The sequence below is a fragment of the Oncorhynchus mykiss genome, chromosome 19, assembly GCF_057628025.1.
Source record: "Oncorhynchus mykiss isolate SJ-2025 chromosome 19, ASM5762802v1, whole genome shotgun sequence".
Lineage (NCBI taxonomy): Eukaryota > Metazoa > Chordata > Actinopteri > Salmoniformes > Salmonidae > Oncorhynchus > Oncorhynchus mykiss.
Window position 1 is genome coordinate 58,824,135 of NC_143040.1, and position 17,615 is coordinate 58,841,749.

The 17,615-nt window shown below is 42.4% G+C and overlaps 3 protein-coding genes across 12 annotated transcripts in view; 2 read left to right on the top strand and 1 right to left on the bottom strand.

Annotated features, from left to right (window-relative positions):
* LOC110498066 (myelin transcription factor 1-like protein) overlaps nt 1–2,997 on the top strand; it is a 164,566-nt gene extending 161,569 nt beyond the window's left edge. For all 10 annotated transcript variants that reach the window (XM_090211462.1, XM_036955008.2, XM_090211464.1 and 7 more), the window contains one exon: nt 411–2,997. In XM_090211462.1, the coding sequence (XP_090067588.1) occupies nt 411–551 (141 nt within the window). In that variant the 3' untranslated portion in view covers nt 552–2,997. The remainder of the gene's footprint in view (nt 1–410) is intronic.
* Nucleotides 2,998–3,948: 951 nt separating this feature from the next.
* Nucleotides 3,949–17,615, top strand: part of LOC110498067 (peroxidasin) — a 99,394-nt gene continuing 85,727 nt past the window's right edge. The window contains exon 1 of the mRNA XM_036955011.2: nt 3,949–4,256. Within this exon, the coding sequence (XP_036810906.2) occupies nt 4,072–4,256 (185 nt within the window). The 5' untranslated portion in view covers nt 3,949–4,071. The remainder of the gene's footprint in view (nt 4,257–17,615) is intronic.
* On the bottom strand, nt 5,871–11,096 carry LOC149975250 (uncharacterized). The gene has a single exon (XM_090211465.1). It carries the CDS (start codon nt 8,901–8,903, stop codon nt 8,598–8,600), a length of 306 nt encoding a protein of 101 aa, XP_090067591.1. The 5' UTR covers nt 8,904–11,096; the 3' UTR covers nt 5,871–8,597.

Sequence of the window (17,615 nt, forward strand, 5' to 3'; positions counted from 1 at the left end):
CAAGTAAAAGTGCACTTATTGGTTGCAAAGTGTATAAACATAAAATGTGTATAGACACTGCAGCATGACCCTCTCTTCCCAATGTGGACGTCACTGTATGACAACTTTCTCTGTGTTGATCATCTTTGTCTAAGACCACCACTTCTCAGCCGTTTCCCTGTGGTTAGACAACTTATTTTTAGGGCAATCAAATATGAAAAGGCACTTTCACGGGGCTAGCTTAGAGAATAGTTTGTTTCAAGTGGTTTTATTAACTCTGGTTAGATTTTTTGTTAAAACAACTGTTTGTAAGTCTTAGCTCCTCAAAGGGTGATTTTAGAGAGTTATTTTCTGGCCTGTCTTCTGTTCTCTGTTCATCACGTCTTCTTGTTATGATCTCACCTTTCTGCTGTTGTTGAAATGTTCCACAGGAGCCGATCAGCGATCAGAACTTTGATGCTTATGTGACCACTCTAACAGACATGTACACTAACCAGGAGCATTACCAGAGTCCAGAGAACAAAGCCCTGTTGGAAAACATCAAACAAGCAGTGCAAGGAATCCAAGCGTAACCCAGCCCGCTACCAAGCCCAGCAAATGACAGAGCATCTTCTCAAAGAGGAGTGAAAGAAATCAACATTCGCAGGAAAGAGCTAGAAGTGACATGATAGGATGATGCCTCATGGTTTGCTGCTGTAACATTAGCATACAGTGTTACATATTGATTTTCATTCTTCAAAAAGAAATGTTATGCTTAGAAAAATTCATAATGATTTTTCTTTTTGGTCTTGCTTTGAAGAAAAAATAAATAAGTGACAAAATAGTTTTTGAAAACATTCACCTTTTGTACGTTTTCATACTGTATGAGCTGACATAGTGTGATGTAATGTTTGTAACTGCTCACGTATGCACATTTTTTGTGTATATTTCTGAACAGTAAGCTGTATAACATAAGACAGTGCTTGATGATGAAGCATTTTAGATGAAAAAGCTGCACTGGACAGTGAATTTTTTATTTTTTATTTAAAAGGGGGAACTGCACGGAGGTAGCTACTTTTCAACGATGTTTTCCTCAATGGAAGACTTTGGAATCCTAAAGATGTTTGTTTTTTCTTGTTTGCAGATTGTTGAATAGCAAGACTTGGTTGCAAATTACTTTATTTTTAACAATGCTTGAAAAATTCTTTGTCTTCTTTTTTAAAGATTGGTAGCTATAGGTGGGGGCATTTTTTATGTGTTGGAAATGAGTATGGAAAGAAACTGACTTGATGTTTGTATGAATGTAACAGTTTATTGTAAACATCATGACACGGAAACCCAATGGTGAAAATCCCATTATCTAGAAAGTACTATTCACTCTTGATATTTTGTGTTTGTAGATACCCATTGGTGATGTATAATGGCAATAGAGTACGCAGGACTCATTCTAGCATTTAGTAGTTAGTTCTGTTTCAAATTTCGAAACTTCTGTTGCTAGAATCGGGCAATGTTTCAGCAATATATATCTAAATCATATGTTTATAGAAATGGGATGCAATCTACAGGAAAGAAATATTTGGGTATATGCAATGACTTGTTTATAAACATAGGGGTGGAGGAACAAATTAATCTTTTTACTATATATAAAATAAAATGTTTTATATAAATCTTTTAAGTACAAAGAAAGTATTTAAAAAAGTTGGACATTCAGTTTTAAAGATGAAATGCTCTATGAGTTCCACTCTCTTTACAGACAATTTTGCACATAAGGGACACCTTCGTTTCCATGTTTTGATGTTTTTACAGAAACTAAAGCAGTACCTGAGAACCTACCGGAGGGTGACAAAGGTTTTGTAAAGAGTATTTATACTAAAGTATGAGAGAGAGCGGGTCTTACAGGGTCATTGTCCCCACTTGCCAGTAGACTATTTGCACTTGTCTTAGAGATAGTATCCTAACATGCGGCGGTGTGCAATTTCCAGGTGTTCCTTTTGCACACGATTGGAGCAAATAACTGCTAAGAGCCACTAGGTGATGAATTAGTACCACTGAAAGAGACTACAGGGATTTGAATCAGAAATTACGATTATAACCATACAAGTAATACTGTATTATCAAATGGTCAAACAATGATGCTATTTCATTTTGGTATGTTATATGAATATTAAATCATCCCCAGCAGCACTTTATATCTAATCACTGTACAAATTAAATAGTCAATCAATTAAAGGTAAAAAATAAAAAATAAGTAAAAAGAGGTTGTTTTCCCATTAGGCTTGGAGAGTGGCACATTCACTCTTCTAGTTGACTCTTCTGCTCGGAATGAGGTGATGCAGTTTCATGTCTGTATGCAGCCCCTCTTTATGTTGTGGTATTAGTTGTTAGCGACCATGTTCAGAATTGGCCTTCTTGAGAGCTAATGCAAAGGTGCTTGTCATTCACCTGATCTTGTCTATTGTACTTTTACATCCTCTTTTAGGGCTCCATCGTCAATGACTGCATACAGTATGCCTTTCTCCACAGCATCGTGTCTGCAGCTTTTTGACAACATAGTAATGCTTTCAGTAGAGTAATACCTAGTATCAGTTTTTGAATTAATTCTCATAATCAGTACAATTGAGGAATTTAAAGCACAAACCGGCTGCTCATCTACCATTAGTACATAATATCAAATTTGAGAAAAGTTATATGTGACTATTTACATAGGGAACACAAAAGGTGTCACATATTAGAATTTTCATATAAATGATTGTGAATTCATCAGAGTTTATTTATTATCACTTATTCATTTTGAGGTTGATTTAAGTAATCATGAACAAAAACAGGATTTTGTACAAACTATTGTGCTCTCTGTGGACCTGAAGTTTAATTTATTTTTGTACTACACAGCATGGATTTGTTGACATTTTAATTTTGCTATAAGTGTGTGAGATCACAAGTTGCTGTGATATTTCATTTTTAAATTGTGAACTTTGTACAATTCTTGTCATGCTGGATGTTGACACATCTTACTCTGAATAAAGAAAAATTGTGTTGCGACAGGCCTGTAAATTTGATAGTCATCATTCTTGTTCATGCTCATTCAAAACCCACCATTCATGGAACACTAAACATTTTTTAGTTGCAATAATACCCGTTTTTTTTTTTTTTTCATTTCACAAAATAGTTACTGAATTTTACATTCCAGGACAATCCTCAGATGTTTTGCAATCAGAATCAAGCTTTCTTAGGATAACGCTTCATGACATGTGGCAAATGTGGAGTTAATTCAGACCGCTATGAAGTGGAGTGGGAGTTTTGTTCCAGGCATATACTTCCCAAGTGTCATACCACATGACAACCAGAGGATGGCAGCAAATAGCACTGTATAACATCATAGTCCTATGGAAATGTTCTTGCCTGTCTGTCTCCGACTGAAGTTAGAGGGAATCCCCCCAATTACCTATAATAAAACACAAAATGTATCGAACATCAACCATCATATTCAGAACTACTATTATGAGCTGTAAATACATGGAAAGTAACACAATCATTTGTAGATAAGGGGATTATCAGACAAATCCTGAACTATTATTACATCCTTCCTAAACCATATCATAGGCTGAGAATGGGCCCATCAACTCATTGTCTGTCCGACATTCCACCCAGCGCGAGACAAACTGGCAACATTTTACCGCATCATTACAGGTTAACTATGGTAATAAAATATTTATAGGTGCATTACAAGATCAGAAAATTACCTAATTCTTGTGAATGGCAATTTCCTGGAAACTCCAGAAACGTGAGTTAGTGTGGTATAACTAACTGTACGATGTGTTTATTGAAGAGTACATTGATCAACTTTTAAACAGATGATGTATGAAATATAATTTTATTAACCATACATTCCATTAGGCCTAAATCTACTTTGACATGGTTTCTTGATTGGCTTGCTCCCGAATCCAATATAACTTGTAACACTGCCCTACTTCTCTCTCTCTCTCTCTCTGCTTTGAGGGAGGGAGCGGGTCAAAGGCAGCTGAGTTTAGCTTTACAATAACTCTGCCGATGTAGTAGTTAGTCTGCGAGAGGGGTAGCTGGCGGTGTGTTCTCTGCGCTGCTGACTCCCTAGCAATGGCGCTGAGGACAAGCCAACTCTTCTCCCCTTTTCTAATCGCGGTGGGACTGATTGTGGTCGCCGTTGGCCCGCAGCCTGTAATTTCTTGTCCAAGCCGGTGTTTATGTTTTCGTACCACCGTGAGATGTATGCATTTAAATCTGGAAACCGTACCTGCTGTCGCTCCATCGACAACCATCCTGTAAGTAACGTTACATTGTATCTAAAGGGAAAGTTTGTAGGCTATGGAGGGAACGGAATGAACGCACGGATTGCTGGAGGAGTAACAACCAACACAAGCGCTTTGCGATGACCATACGATCGCTTATGTTTGTATTTAAGCCAAATAATTTAAATTATGTTAATGTATCAATTCTTACCATATTTAAACCACAGTTGAGAATGCAGTATCATAAGAGCTATCCTCTTCTGGACCAGATCGCCATTCTGGTTGACAATATTCAAAGTTGCAATGATGGATTCTGCAATTTATTTTCCAGGTTTATTTTACATCTTTCATACAGATACCAAAATTCCAATAATCTACAATGCCTGATTTTTTTTTATTCAAGCTTGTTGGTATATCTGAAAGGGGTAGGAGGTAAAAAAAAAAAAAACATGGCAAATTAAAATCCACCCAAAGACCTAGTCATGATTCCTGCATTTTGACAGACCCTTTAACCAAAATATATTTTTTTACAGTTAATTTACCAAATATTCTGTCTGAAATGGGAATTGTACATATGTGCTTGTTCCGGAAACTAGGACAAAGGCTTCAGACATCAGAGCATAGTTGGAGCCCCTTTTCTTCTTCATCTCCTTCTTCCTTCCTCCATTGGACGCTTCTGAATCTGTCAGTGTTGAGTGTTGTACGGAGGAAGGCTTTGGAGGGGAAAGCATATGTCAGTTGGCTCGCAGGACTTTGAAGTAAGCAGACACCTGTCTCTTTGCCCTGCTGGCCTGCGCTCAGTCTTGTCAGAACATGAATCCGACTGTCCCTGCCTTCCCATTTTTCCACTGTAAATTGTGCACACACTGAACTCAAGCACTCTTTTGAAGGAACGCTTGATTGTGGGGAATATGTATCTCCCTGGATATGAAGTCTTTCTGCATAGCAGATCACAGTAAACCTTATTAAACAGAAGTCAGGCTGGATTAACAGCTCCTTTGATGGAGAAAAGTGAGTGTGTATGTTTGTGTGTGGGTAGAACCACGTTATGACACCAGTCCTGTGTCATACTTTCTGGTAGCTTTATGGACCCTTATGGAGGCTAAAAATACAAAATGTTCTATTTCTCGTAGCTTAACTGGGTCAGCTGATGGCTGGCTGTGAGGGCTGGGGGCAGAGGTGACTGGGTGGGCATGTTGGAGACAGGAGGTATTGTATGTAGAGGTTCATTTGGAGAGATGCTGGCTGGCCAAGCCCTGACGGTCGGGGCATTGCATTCCTTGTCCTGATCTGGCAGTGTGCCCGTCTCTGATGTGAAAATTCCTCCTCATCAGCATTCCACAACCAGGATCCTCAAAGCTCTGGGAATGTATTTTGTTATTGTTGGAAATCTCAATCTCTGTTTCCCCTTTCTCTGTCTCTCAATCTATCCATCTCTCTTTCTCTATATGTCTTCCCTTTTTTCTCTCTCCATCTCTAAGTTTCTCTCTTCTTCCACAGTATCCCCTTCTCTTTCTCTTACATTCTCCCTCTCTTTCACTCTCCCCCTCTTTCTCTTTCCCATTCTTTCTCTCTCCCTCTCTAAACTTATAAACCCTCCCTAGTTCTCTCCTGTGATGCATTTGATTAGGGGAACATTTTGGTTGGTTGGTGCAGGGCAGGCAGCTTTGTGCCAGATGCCTGTGTCTCTCCTGAGAGGCCCAGCTGGAGCTGGAGCTCAGACTGACCCCAGTTCTAATGTGGTGTGTGTGTCTAAACGCTCTGAGCCTAGTCATTCTACCCAGTGTGTGTAATGCATGCTTCTCTACTGATGTCAACCCCTGAAAGAACTCATTGGACCCTGGCCCAAACACTCCGGCTAAAAAACATACACACATATTTGTACATTAAATAAGAGAATCTCAAAAAGTAAGTGGCTGGTGTGAGATAAGTATCGTTGCACTCTAAACATCTCTCTTCCCTTTACTTCCTGAAGGGAACAGGGGGATACGGTACACCCAGGACCTGTGCTCGGTGCTCCCGTTGTTTTAACTTTCAGGGTTTTTCTTTTTTCCCTCCCACCATCGATGTTCCACATTTATTTTTCAGCTGTTGTCTCTGAGGACTCTGTTTGAGGCATAATAGTAAATGACGCTTCCTCTCTGTAACGACGTTGCTGCACTCCTGCTCTGGGATTTCCTAAGATGGAGGAATGATTACTTTCACATTGTCAGCTCTATTTTGCCATCAGCGCTCATGAATCCTCTCAGCCTGTACCGACACACAAGCCCACAGCTGTTGATGCTTATTGTTCCGCTTGCTAATGCTCTGTGAAGGCACATTTGAAGCCAGAAAAGACACAAGTAGGGATGGGTATCAAATAAACAATTATTTACAGCAAAATAAACAGCATTGTTTTGAACAAATCCCTATTAAAAACTCTAATGTCGTCATTATGTAAATGTAAACAAATGAAATAAACAATATTTTCCTGCAGAAGAAAAGACAGAGCAACACAGGTGGGGCCTTCAGGTAGGCTGCAGAAGAAAAGACAGAGCAACACGGGTGGGGCCTTCTGGTAGGCTGCAGAAGAAAAGACAGAGCAACACGGGTGGGGCCTTCAGGTAGGCTGCAGAAGAAAAGACAGAGCAACACAGGTGGGGCCTTCAGGTAGGCTGCAGAAGAAAAGACAGAGCAACACGGGTGGGGCCTTCAGGTAGGCTGCAGAAGAAAAGACAGAGCAACACGGGTGGGGCCTGCAGGTAGGCTGCAGAAGAAAAGACAGAGCAACACGGGTGGGGCCTTCAGGTAGGCTGCAGAAGAAAAGACAGAGCAACACGGGTGGGGCCTTCAGGTAGGCTGCAGAAGAAAAGACAGAGCAACATGGGTGGGGCCAGCAGGTAGGCTGCAGAAGAAAAGACAGAGCAACACGGGTGGGGCCTTCAGGTAGGCTGCAGAAGAAAAGACAGAGCAACATGTGTGGGGCCAGCAGGTAGGCTGCAGAAGAAAAGACAGTGCAACATGGGTGGGGCCTTCAGGTAGGCTGCAGAAGAAAAGACAGAGCAACATGGGTGGGGCCTTCAGGTAGGCTGCAGAAGAAAAGACAGAGCAACATGGGTGGGGCCTTCAGGTAGGCTGCAGAAGAAAAGACAGTGCAACATGGGTGGGGCCTTCAGGTAGGCTGCAGAAGAAAAGACAGAGCAACATGGGTGGGGCCAGCAGGTAGGCTGCAGAAGAAAAGACAGTGCAACACGGGTGGGGCCTTCAGGTAGGCTGCAGAAGAAAAGACAGAGCAACACGGGTGGGGCCTTCAGGTAGGCTGCAGAAGAAAAGACAGAGCAACATGGGTGGGGCCAGCAGGTAGGCTGCAGAAGAAAAGACAGTGCAACATGGGTGGGGCCAGCAGGTAGGCTGCAGAAGAAAAGACAGAGCAACACGGGTGGGGCCTTCAGGTAGGCTGCAGAAGGAAAGACAGTGCAACATGGGTGGGGCCTTCAGGTAGGCTGCAGAAGAAAAGACAGTGCATCACGGGTGGGGCCTGCAGGTAGGCTGCAGAAGGAAAGACAGTGAAACGTGGGTGGGGCCAACAGGTAGGCTGCAGAAGGAAAGACAGTGCAACACGGGTGGGGCCAGCAGGTAGGCTGCAGAAGAAAAGACAGTGCAACACGGGTGGGGCCAGCAGGTAGGCTGCAGAAGGAAAGACAGTGCAACATGGGTGGTAGGCTGCAGAAGAAAAGACAGTGCAACATGGGTGGGGCCAGCAGGTAGGCTGCAGAAGAAAAGACAGTGCAACATGGGTGGGGCCAGCAGGTAGGCTGCAGAAGGAAAGACAGTGCAACACGGGTGGGGCCAGCAGGTAGGCTGCAAAAGGACTAACAGTTCTTAGCAGTTCTTCTGGAGAAAGATCAACATGTTTGCCTTCTCTGGCCCTCTCCTGGCTTATTATGTTCCCTGCAGTCGAAAATACCCTCTGACTCGGGGTGGAGGAGGCTTGAGCACAGAGGTAGCTTGTTGCAATGTTTGTGAGGAGAGGCAGCGTAGCTCTCTTCTATCTCCACCACATCACAGGATCTTCAGCCATACGGATGGGAGGCAGGCCTTTGTAGAGCTCCACCTCTAGGTCAACATGCTCGCTGAGGGTGAGGGACGAGGTGTCCTGTTGGATCGTCAACCTCAACTCCTTGTCCTCTTCTGAGAACAGCTCCTCCAAGGCACTCCTTGTTTTTTACAATAGAGGGACTGTCTCCTCCATTTCCTCTCCTTCTCCTTCAGGCTCCTAATCTTGTTGCTGGTGCTCTGTGTCTGTCTGCTCCGGCTCCTCTGACAGCCCTGGTGTTGCTCCTGTCACATTGGCCTCAACAGTTTCCTTCCTCAGCCTGTCCCAGGTGGCGTCACTCACCTGCCTCCCTTTAAATCTGGGGTCCATTGCTGATGCAGGAAGGCTTGAATGTCCTCATCCTGATAGCGCTCGGAGAGGTTCTCCCACACCTTCTCTTTGATGGTTGCCACAAACTGATCTTCATGCTTCACAGTGAAGTGCTCTTCCAGTTTGTGGAGGATGGGTATGATCTGTCCACAGGTGGCATTCTTTTCACATGACACACACACTGTGGATGTATAGAGGATTCTCATGAGCTGGACAAACTCCTCAGCCTTATGGAAGTCCTCGTCCTTCAGACGGTCCAGGTTGTCCTTGGTCATTGCTTTTCATAGTCGTGGGTCCAAGGCTGCTGCTTGGATTGCTGGATACTGCTCCATGAATCTCTCTATCATTAGATAGAGTTCCATCATACTATATCCTAAAAATGAATACAATACAATTCAATATATATGTATTTATTTCACCTTTATTTAACCAGGTAGGCCAGGTGAGAACACGTTCTCACTTACAACTGCGACCTGACCAAGATAAAGCAAAGCAGTGTGACACAAACAACAACACAGAGTTACACATGGAATAAACAAGCGTACAGTCAATAACACAATAGAAAAAAAAAAAAGTCTATATACAGTGTGTGCAAATGGCGTGAGGAAGTAGGCAAGAAATAGGCCATAGTAGCGAGGTAATTACAATTTAGCAGATTAACACTGGAGTGATAAATGAGCAGATGATGATGTGCAAGTAGAGATACTGGTGTGCAAAAGAGCAGAAAAGTAAATAAAAACAATATGGGGATGAGTTAGGTAGATTGGATGGGCTATTTACAGAAGGACTATGTACAGCTGGAGCGATCTGTTAGCTGCTCAGATAGCTGATGTTTAAAGTTGGTGAGGGAAATATAAGTCTCCAGCTTCAGGGATTTTTACAATTCGTTCCAGTCACTGGCAGCAGAGAATTGGAAGGAAAGGCGGCCAAAGGAGCTGTTGGCTTTGGGAATGACCAGTGAGATATACCTGCTGGAGCGCGTGCTACAGGTGGGTGTTGTTATCGTGACCAGTGAGCTGATCACTGACAGACTGTTACCGAAAGCCCTTGGACTCCACTGTTGCAAAGGGGTGTAGGCCTTTCACTGTGAACTTGGTCACGGCTAGGTGGCACTCATTCACCCTCCTCAGTCATCCTCCCACTAGCTGCCAGAGTGAAAGGGCTTTGGCTTGAACCAGCGGTATTAGAGGGAGGAGTGGGTTGGTTCATTGTAGCTGCAACTTTAACAAAAATGTGCAATATCTTTAAATGAGTGATTCAATTTATGAACGCACCCATAGCTATACAATCAGCTGGCTAATGGTTACTTTTGATCATGACCCCATGTTTCTCATAATTGAGTTAACTCCGTGTGTGGGCTCTAGGCTGCTAGCATACATAGCTAACGTAGACCGGGCAACGAGAGCTGAACTACGAGCTAGGCAGTCAAACTGTTTCTATGCCTGTACATGATGCTCTTTCCATAGATGTTTGGACAGAGTGCTCGTGATTCCGCCCTTACAAGCAAAAGTCTTGTTGCACTTGTGGCAATGAGCATTGTCAGCATCGACTCTGTGAAAACATTGTGAAAGTGAACCCTTATTATAAACACATGGGCAACGCCATGGCAAAGGGGAGTCTGTCCATTGTAAATGTGTCAATGTGCTAGCTCTTAAAGTGGCTTGTTATGGCCTAGTTTGCCTCCTTTAAGTAATGTTTAGTATTCAAATGAGCTCCTTCATTCGCGTTTTCACTCTCACACCCTGTGGTGGATGTGGTGTTTTTAACAGAATTGCTACAAACAAACCCTCTTGAAACTCTGTTCTGTATTAGACTAATAACGTTAAAGTAACACCCGAGATTAAATGTGAAGGCTCAGCCTTTGGTTCACTCTCACAGGCTATCAGAATGAATTTCAGGTCAAAGGGTTTGCTTTGTAGTTTGGTGAATCAACAAGTCAGTTTTTCACCTGATCTTCAGCGGAAACATGATAGTTGACAGGAGCAGCCAGAATCAGAGGAGTAGCTGCTGGTTGATCTGAACAGAGTGTGATAAGACAGACTGAGTGGTTAGAGGTTGACTGAGACACTGGGGGTTCAAGGCAGGTGGGGGTTGAAGTTGAACTGTACAGCATGCTACAAGGCAGGGAACCTGCTATCTATATAAGATGGTTTTGATTGGGTTTCCAGAGTGGCACAGTGGTCTAAGGCACTGATCAGTGCTAGAGGCGTCACTACAGACCCGGGTTCGATCCCAGGCTGTGTCGCAGCCGGCCATGACCGGGAGAACCGGTCACAATTGGCCCCAGCATTTCGGGTTAGGGGAGGGTTTGGGCGGTTGGGATGTCCTTGTTCTTAAGTGAGCAGTGTGTCAAGAAGCAGTGTGGCTTGGCGGGGTCGTGTTTCGGAGGACGCATGGCTCTCGACCTTCGCCTCTCCCGAGTCCGTATGGGAGGGATGGGACAAAACTGTAACTATCAATTGGAAATCACAAAATTGGAGAGAAAAGGAATAAAAAGTACAACAACAAAAAATACTAAAACTAAAAGTCCTTAGAGCCCTACTGGGTAGATTTGGTCAGGCAGGCGACAGGGGTTTACCGTTTGTCTTTCAATCCCTACTTAGAATAGAATATGAATGACTATGTATATATTAATAGTGTGTAAATAGTATTTGTGTTGTCTCTTGGTGTCTTTCCAATATATGGCTCTTATTTTATTTATTTTATTATAATAAATGTTTAACAAAAATATTAATATCTGTACTTTGTCATGTATTTGTACGTAAAGTTTGTATATGAAAACTTTTTCAAAGATGCATACATTCAGTTTTTTTGAACTCACTTCATTTGCACAAAAGAGGGAAGCTCTCGCTGCTGGTGCTAGCACACACACAGATCAAATACACAGCTGATGACGTCCTAATAATTCAAAAGATTGTTAAAAAGAACAGGTGCTTTAATTGACATCTGCTTACTTCGATTATGACCTTACGCTGATTAAGATAAGCAGAGTAAGGTGTTTACATGTCTAATGTCATACTCGGCCTACTGCCATAATCAGTTTCATGTTGAATTATTAGCCTGCATGAAACGTACTGATGGCCTACAGCAGGGGCCTGAATGAGTGAGTTAGAGAGCGGCACAGACAGTCAGGGAGGGAGAGAAAAGAGGAGCTCCATTGTGTGGAATTTGCTGCAGTCAGGCTTTGTGAGGCGTTTAGTCTCTGCAGCATTATGGAATGCAAAGCCAGAAATCCACAACGCTTTGCTCATTTGCACAGGGAGATTGTGCCGAAGATAGTTGTTGAAAGGAACCCTACTGGCCTCTCTCTTCCTGTGGCTGTCCTATAGGGGGTGGAGAGGGGGGTGGGCAGCGTGGCTGCTGAATCCTAATGTTGTTGAAGTGGTTTTGCACCATTTCCCTAAAAAGAGCATTGTCATAGCGTTATTAGTTACTGCATTGTTCCACCAAGGATGTCTCCTAAAAGTTAGATTCTCCTTGTGACTTGTTTAGGAGTTTTTATGCATGTACAGGAGGGGCTGTGTGTGCATAGTTGCAAATCAAGCATATCAATACTTTGCAGCCATGTTGTCAGTGAATGGTCTCATTGGAGGGAAATCTGGTGCTGAAGTGGATTGCTTTTTTATGCCCTCATAATGAACCTTTATAATGCTTGATAAGAACTTTGTGACTGTTGGTAAGATAGATTCCTGGATGAAGACATTAAAGGATGTCAGAGAAGAAGACACAATACCCTATAGAGAAAAGTGAATGGGGAATCCCTTTATTTCAAATGTCATCCCTGATTATGATCGCAGTCACGTCTCCTGTGTCCTTCTGTGCTGCTACACTGCCTGTGAAAGCTTTCTCTATTGAATGTCTGAGAAGCAGTCCAGGCTGTTGCATTGGCAATGGCCCTCAGGTCCTGTCGGTGCTCTGTCCAACTCCTTCAGGCTCTGTGGGATTCTACACTGCAGGATACAGACAGAGACGTATTGAAGAAAAGCTCCAACCATGTTTGGAGATTGAGATGACCTTGTTCTTCGAGGTGGGGAGACTGCCATGTTCTTGTTTAACAATGTATGAGTCATGCACGCCCAGAGAGAGTCCTTGGCTGTCCAAGTTGGGCATGTGTCAGAAAGCTAAACAATCCCCTGACTGAGAGAGAGAGAGAGAGAGAGAGAGAGAGAGAGAGAGAGAGAGAGAGAGAGAGAGAGAGAGAGAGAGAGAGAGAGAGAGAGAGAGAGAGAGAGAGAGAGAGAGAGAGAGAGAGAGAGAGAGAGAGAGAGAGAGAGAGAGAGAGAGAGAGAGAGAGAGAAAAAAAAAGAGAGAGAGAGAGAGAAAGAGAGAGAGAGAGAAAGAGAGAGAGAGAGAGAGAAAGAGAGAGAGGTGTATGTGAGAGGTCTTTGGAGGTGGGGCAGAGAGAGAGACTTGGATTTTTCTGCAAGGACATACAGAACCAGTCAAACATTTGGACACACCTACTCATTCAAGAGTTTTTCTTTATTTTGACTATTTTCTACATTGTAGAATAATAGTGAATTCATCTAAACTATGAAATCACATGGAATAATGTAGAAACCAAAAAAGTGTTAAACACATATATATATATAATATAAATATTTTAGATTCTTCAAAGTAGCCACCCTTTGCCTTGATGACAGCTTTGCACACTTTTGAAATTCTCTCAACCAGCTTCACCTGGAATACGTTTCCATCAGTCTTGAAGGAGTTCCCACATATGCTGAGCACTTGTTGGCTGCTTTTCCTTCACTCTGCGGTCCAACTCATCTCGAAACATCTCAATTGGGTTGAGGTCGGTGATTGTGGAGGCCAGGTCATCTGATGCAGCACTCCATCACTCACCTTCTTGGTCAAATAGCCCTTATACAGCCTGTTGAAAAACAAATGATAGTACCACTAAGCACAAACCAGATGGGATGGCGTATCGCTGCATTATGCTGGGGTAGCCAGGCTGGTTAAGTGTGCCTTGAATTCTAAATAAATCACATACAGTGTCACCAGCAAAGCACCCCCACACCATCACACCTCCTCCATGCTTCACGGTGGGAACTACACATGCGGAGATCATCCGTTCACCTACTCTGCGTCTCACAAAGACATGGCGGTTGGAACCAAAAATCTCACATTTGGACTCATCAGACCAAATTACAGATTTCCACTCGTCTAATGACCATTGATTGTGTTTCTTGGCCCAAGCAATTATCTTCTTATTATTGGTGTCCTTTAGTATTGGTTTCTTTGCATAAATTCAACTTTGAAGGCCTGATTCCCGCAGTCTCCTGTTGAGATGTTGAGATTAGAGGTCGACCGATTATGATTTTTCAACGCCCATATGATACCTATTATTGGAGGACCAAAAAAAGCCGATACTGATTAATCGGACGATTAAAAAAAAAAATGTATTTGTAATAATGACAATTACAACAATACTGAATTAACACTTATTTGAACTTAATATAATACATCAATAAAATCAATTTAGCCTCAAATAAAATGAAACATGTTCAATTTGGTTTAAATAATGCAAAAACAAAGTGTTGGAGAAGAGAGTAAAACACATCGACAACAGCCTCCCTCGAAGCAGCGTTACCCATGCAGAGCAAGGGGAACAACCACTCCAAGTCTCAGAGCGAGTGACTATTGAAACACTATTAGCACACACCCCGCTAACTAGCTAGCCATTTCAAATTTGTTACACCAGCCTAATCTCGGGAGTTGATGGGCTTGAAGTCATAAACAGCTGCTGGAAAACGCACGAAAGTGCTGTTTGAATGAATGCTCACGAGCCTGCTGGTGCCTGCCATCGCTCAGTCAGACTGCTCTATCAAATCATAGACTTAGTTATAACATAATAACACACAGAAATACAAGCCTTAGGTCATTAATATGGTCGAATCCGGAGACTATCATCTCAAAAACAAGACGTTTATTCTTTCAGTGAAATACGGAACCGTTCCGTATTTTATCTAACGGGTGGCATCCATAAGTCTAAATATTCCTGTTACATTGCACAACCTTCAATGTTATGTCATAATTATGTAAAATTCAGGCAAATTAGGCGGCCCAAACTGTTGCATATACACTGACTGCGTGCAATGAACGAGAAGTGACACAATTTCACCTGGTTAATATTGCCTGCTAACCTGGATTTAAAAATATATACTAAATACTATATACTGTATGTTGATTTTAAGAAAGGCATTAATGTTTATGGTTAGGTACAGTCGTGCAATGATTGTGCTTTTTTCGCAAATGCGCTTTTGTTAAATCATCCCCCGTCTGGCGAAGTTGGCTGTCTTTGTTAGGAAGAAATAATCTTCACAGAGTTCCCAATGAGCCAGGTTAGCAGGCAATATTAACTAAATATGCTGGTTTAAAAATATATACTTGTGTATTGATTTTAAGAAAGGCATTGATGTTTATGGTTAGGTACACGTTGGAGCAACGACAGTCCTTTTTCGCGAATACGCACCGCATCGATTATATGCAATGCAGGACACGCTAGATAAACTAGTAATATCATCAACCATGTGTAGTTAACTAGTGATTATGATTGATTGATTGCTTTTTATAAGATAAGTTTAATGCTAGCTAGCAACTTACCTTGGCTTCTTACTGCATTCGCGTAACAGGCAGTCTTGTGGAGTGCAATGTAATCAGGTGGTTAGAGCGTTGGACTAGTTAACTGTAAGGTTGCAAGATTGAATCCCTGAGTTGACAAGGTAAAAATCTGTCATTCTGCCCATGAACAAGGTAGTTAACCCACCGTTCCTAGGCCGTCATTGAAAATAAGAATGTGTTCTTAACTGACTTGCCTAGTTAAATAAAGGATAAATAAAGGTGTAAAAAATCTACATTTTTTAAATCACCCAAATCGGTGTCCAAAAATACTGATTTCCGATTGTTATGAAACCTTGAAATCGGCCCTAATTAATCCGCCATTCCGATTAATCGGTATACCTCTAGTTGAGATGTGTCTTTTACATGAACTCTGTGATGCATTTATTTGGGCTGCAATTTCTGAGGCTGGTAACTCTAATGAACTTATCATTCAGCAGTGGTAACTCTGGGTCTTCCTTTCCTGTGATGGTCCTAATGAGAGACAGTTTCATCATAGCACTTTTTTCGACTGCACTTGAAGAAACGTGTAAAGTTCTTGACATTTTCAGGATTGACTGACTTTCATGTCTTAAAGTAATGATGGACTGTCATTTCTCTTTGCTTATTTGAGCTGTTCTTGCCATAATATGGTCTATTGTCTGTATACCACCCGTACCTTGTCACAACACAACTGATTGGCTCAAACTCATAAATAGGAAATACATTCCACAAATTAACTTTAAACAAGGCACACCTTAATTGAAATGCATTCCAGGTGAATACCTCATGAAGCTGGTTGAGAGAATGCCAAGATTGTGCAAAGCTGTCATCAAGGCAAAGGGTGGCTACTTTAAAAAATATTTTTGGTTACTACATGATTCCATATGTGTTATTTCATAGTTGTGATGTCTTTACTATTATTCAACAATGAAGAAAATAGTAAAAATAAGGAAAAACCCTGTAACGGCTGTCTTCCTCCTCCTCAGACGAGGAGGAGTAGTAAGGATCGGAGGACCAATGCGCAGCGTGGTACGTTTATTAAAACAAGCGAACACTGAAACAAAACAATAAAGGACACGTGAAATAACCAACCGAAACAGTTCCGTGTGGAACACACAGACACAGAAAATAAACACCAACCGAAACAGTTCCGTGTGGAACACACAGACACAGAAAATAAACACCAACCGAAACAGTTCCGTGTGGAACACACAGACACAGAAAATAAACACCAACCGAAACAGTTCCGTGTGGAACACACAGACACAGAAAATAAACACCAACCGAAACAGTTCCGTGTGGAACACACAGACACAGAAAATAAACACCAACCGAAACAGTTCCGTGTGGAACACACAGACACAGAAAATAAACACCAACCGAAACAGTTCCGTGTGGAACACACAGACACAGAAAATAAACACCAACCGAAACAGTTCCGTGTGGAACACACAGACACAGAAAATAAACACCCACGAAACACAAGTGAGAAAAGGCTACCTAAGTATGATTCTCAATCAGAGACAACTAACGACACCTGCCTCTGATTGAGAACCATACCAGGCCAAACGCAAACACAACAGAGAAAACGGAACATAGACAACCCACCCAACTCACGCCCTGACCATACTAAAACAAAGACAAATCAAAGGAACTAAGGTCAGAACGTGACAAACCCTTGAATGACTAGGTGTCTCCAAACTTTTCACTGGTTCTGTATACAGGATACAACCCTCCACAACATAACCTTCCCTCCAAATCAAATCTCCAAACCTATAACCTGATTTTCAAAGGATTTTTACTACCAAAGATTCTTATTTCCAGGCTAACAAACAGAAACCTGAAAACACCATCCAACCTGGAACTGAGTGAGTAATGCTTAGTCTGAGCTGGATAAGCTCTCTTGAGAAAGATACCCTCCCCCTGAGCTTGTCAGACCAGACCTCTTCATTATACAACCTCACAAGCGAAAAGTCAACCTCCCAGCACAGAGTACTCATTGAAATGAAGGATAAATTCACCCAGCTGGAGGTACGGCAGGTGGAGCTGGAACAGCAGGTGAACACACTCCAGTCAGCACAAAAAATAGTCCAGCTCAACAACACTCCCTCAACCAGACCTGGAGAGATGGAGGTGGAGAGACATATCTGCACTATGGACTGTGGTGAGACAACATCAACAGGAGAAGAGCAGGAGCAGGAGAAGAACAGAGCACTAGAGGAGAAGGTGAAAGTGATCGAGGAGTAGTTGAGAACGATGACATGTGACAGAGAACAACCCATTAAAGAGCTAGCCACCCCCGCAGAGTAGCCACCAGAACAGCCCACTCCAGACCCTGACCAAAGTCTTGAACACCACAGCAGAACAGTCCACCCCAGACCCTG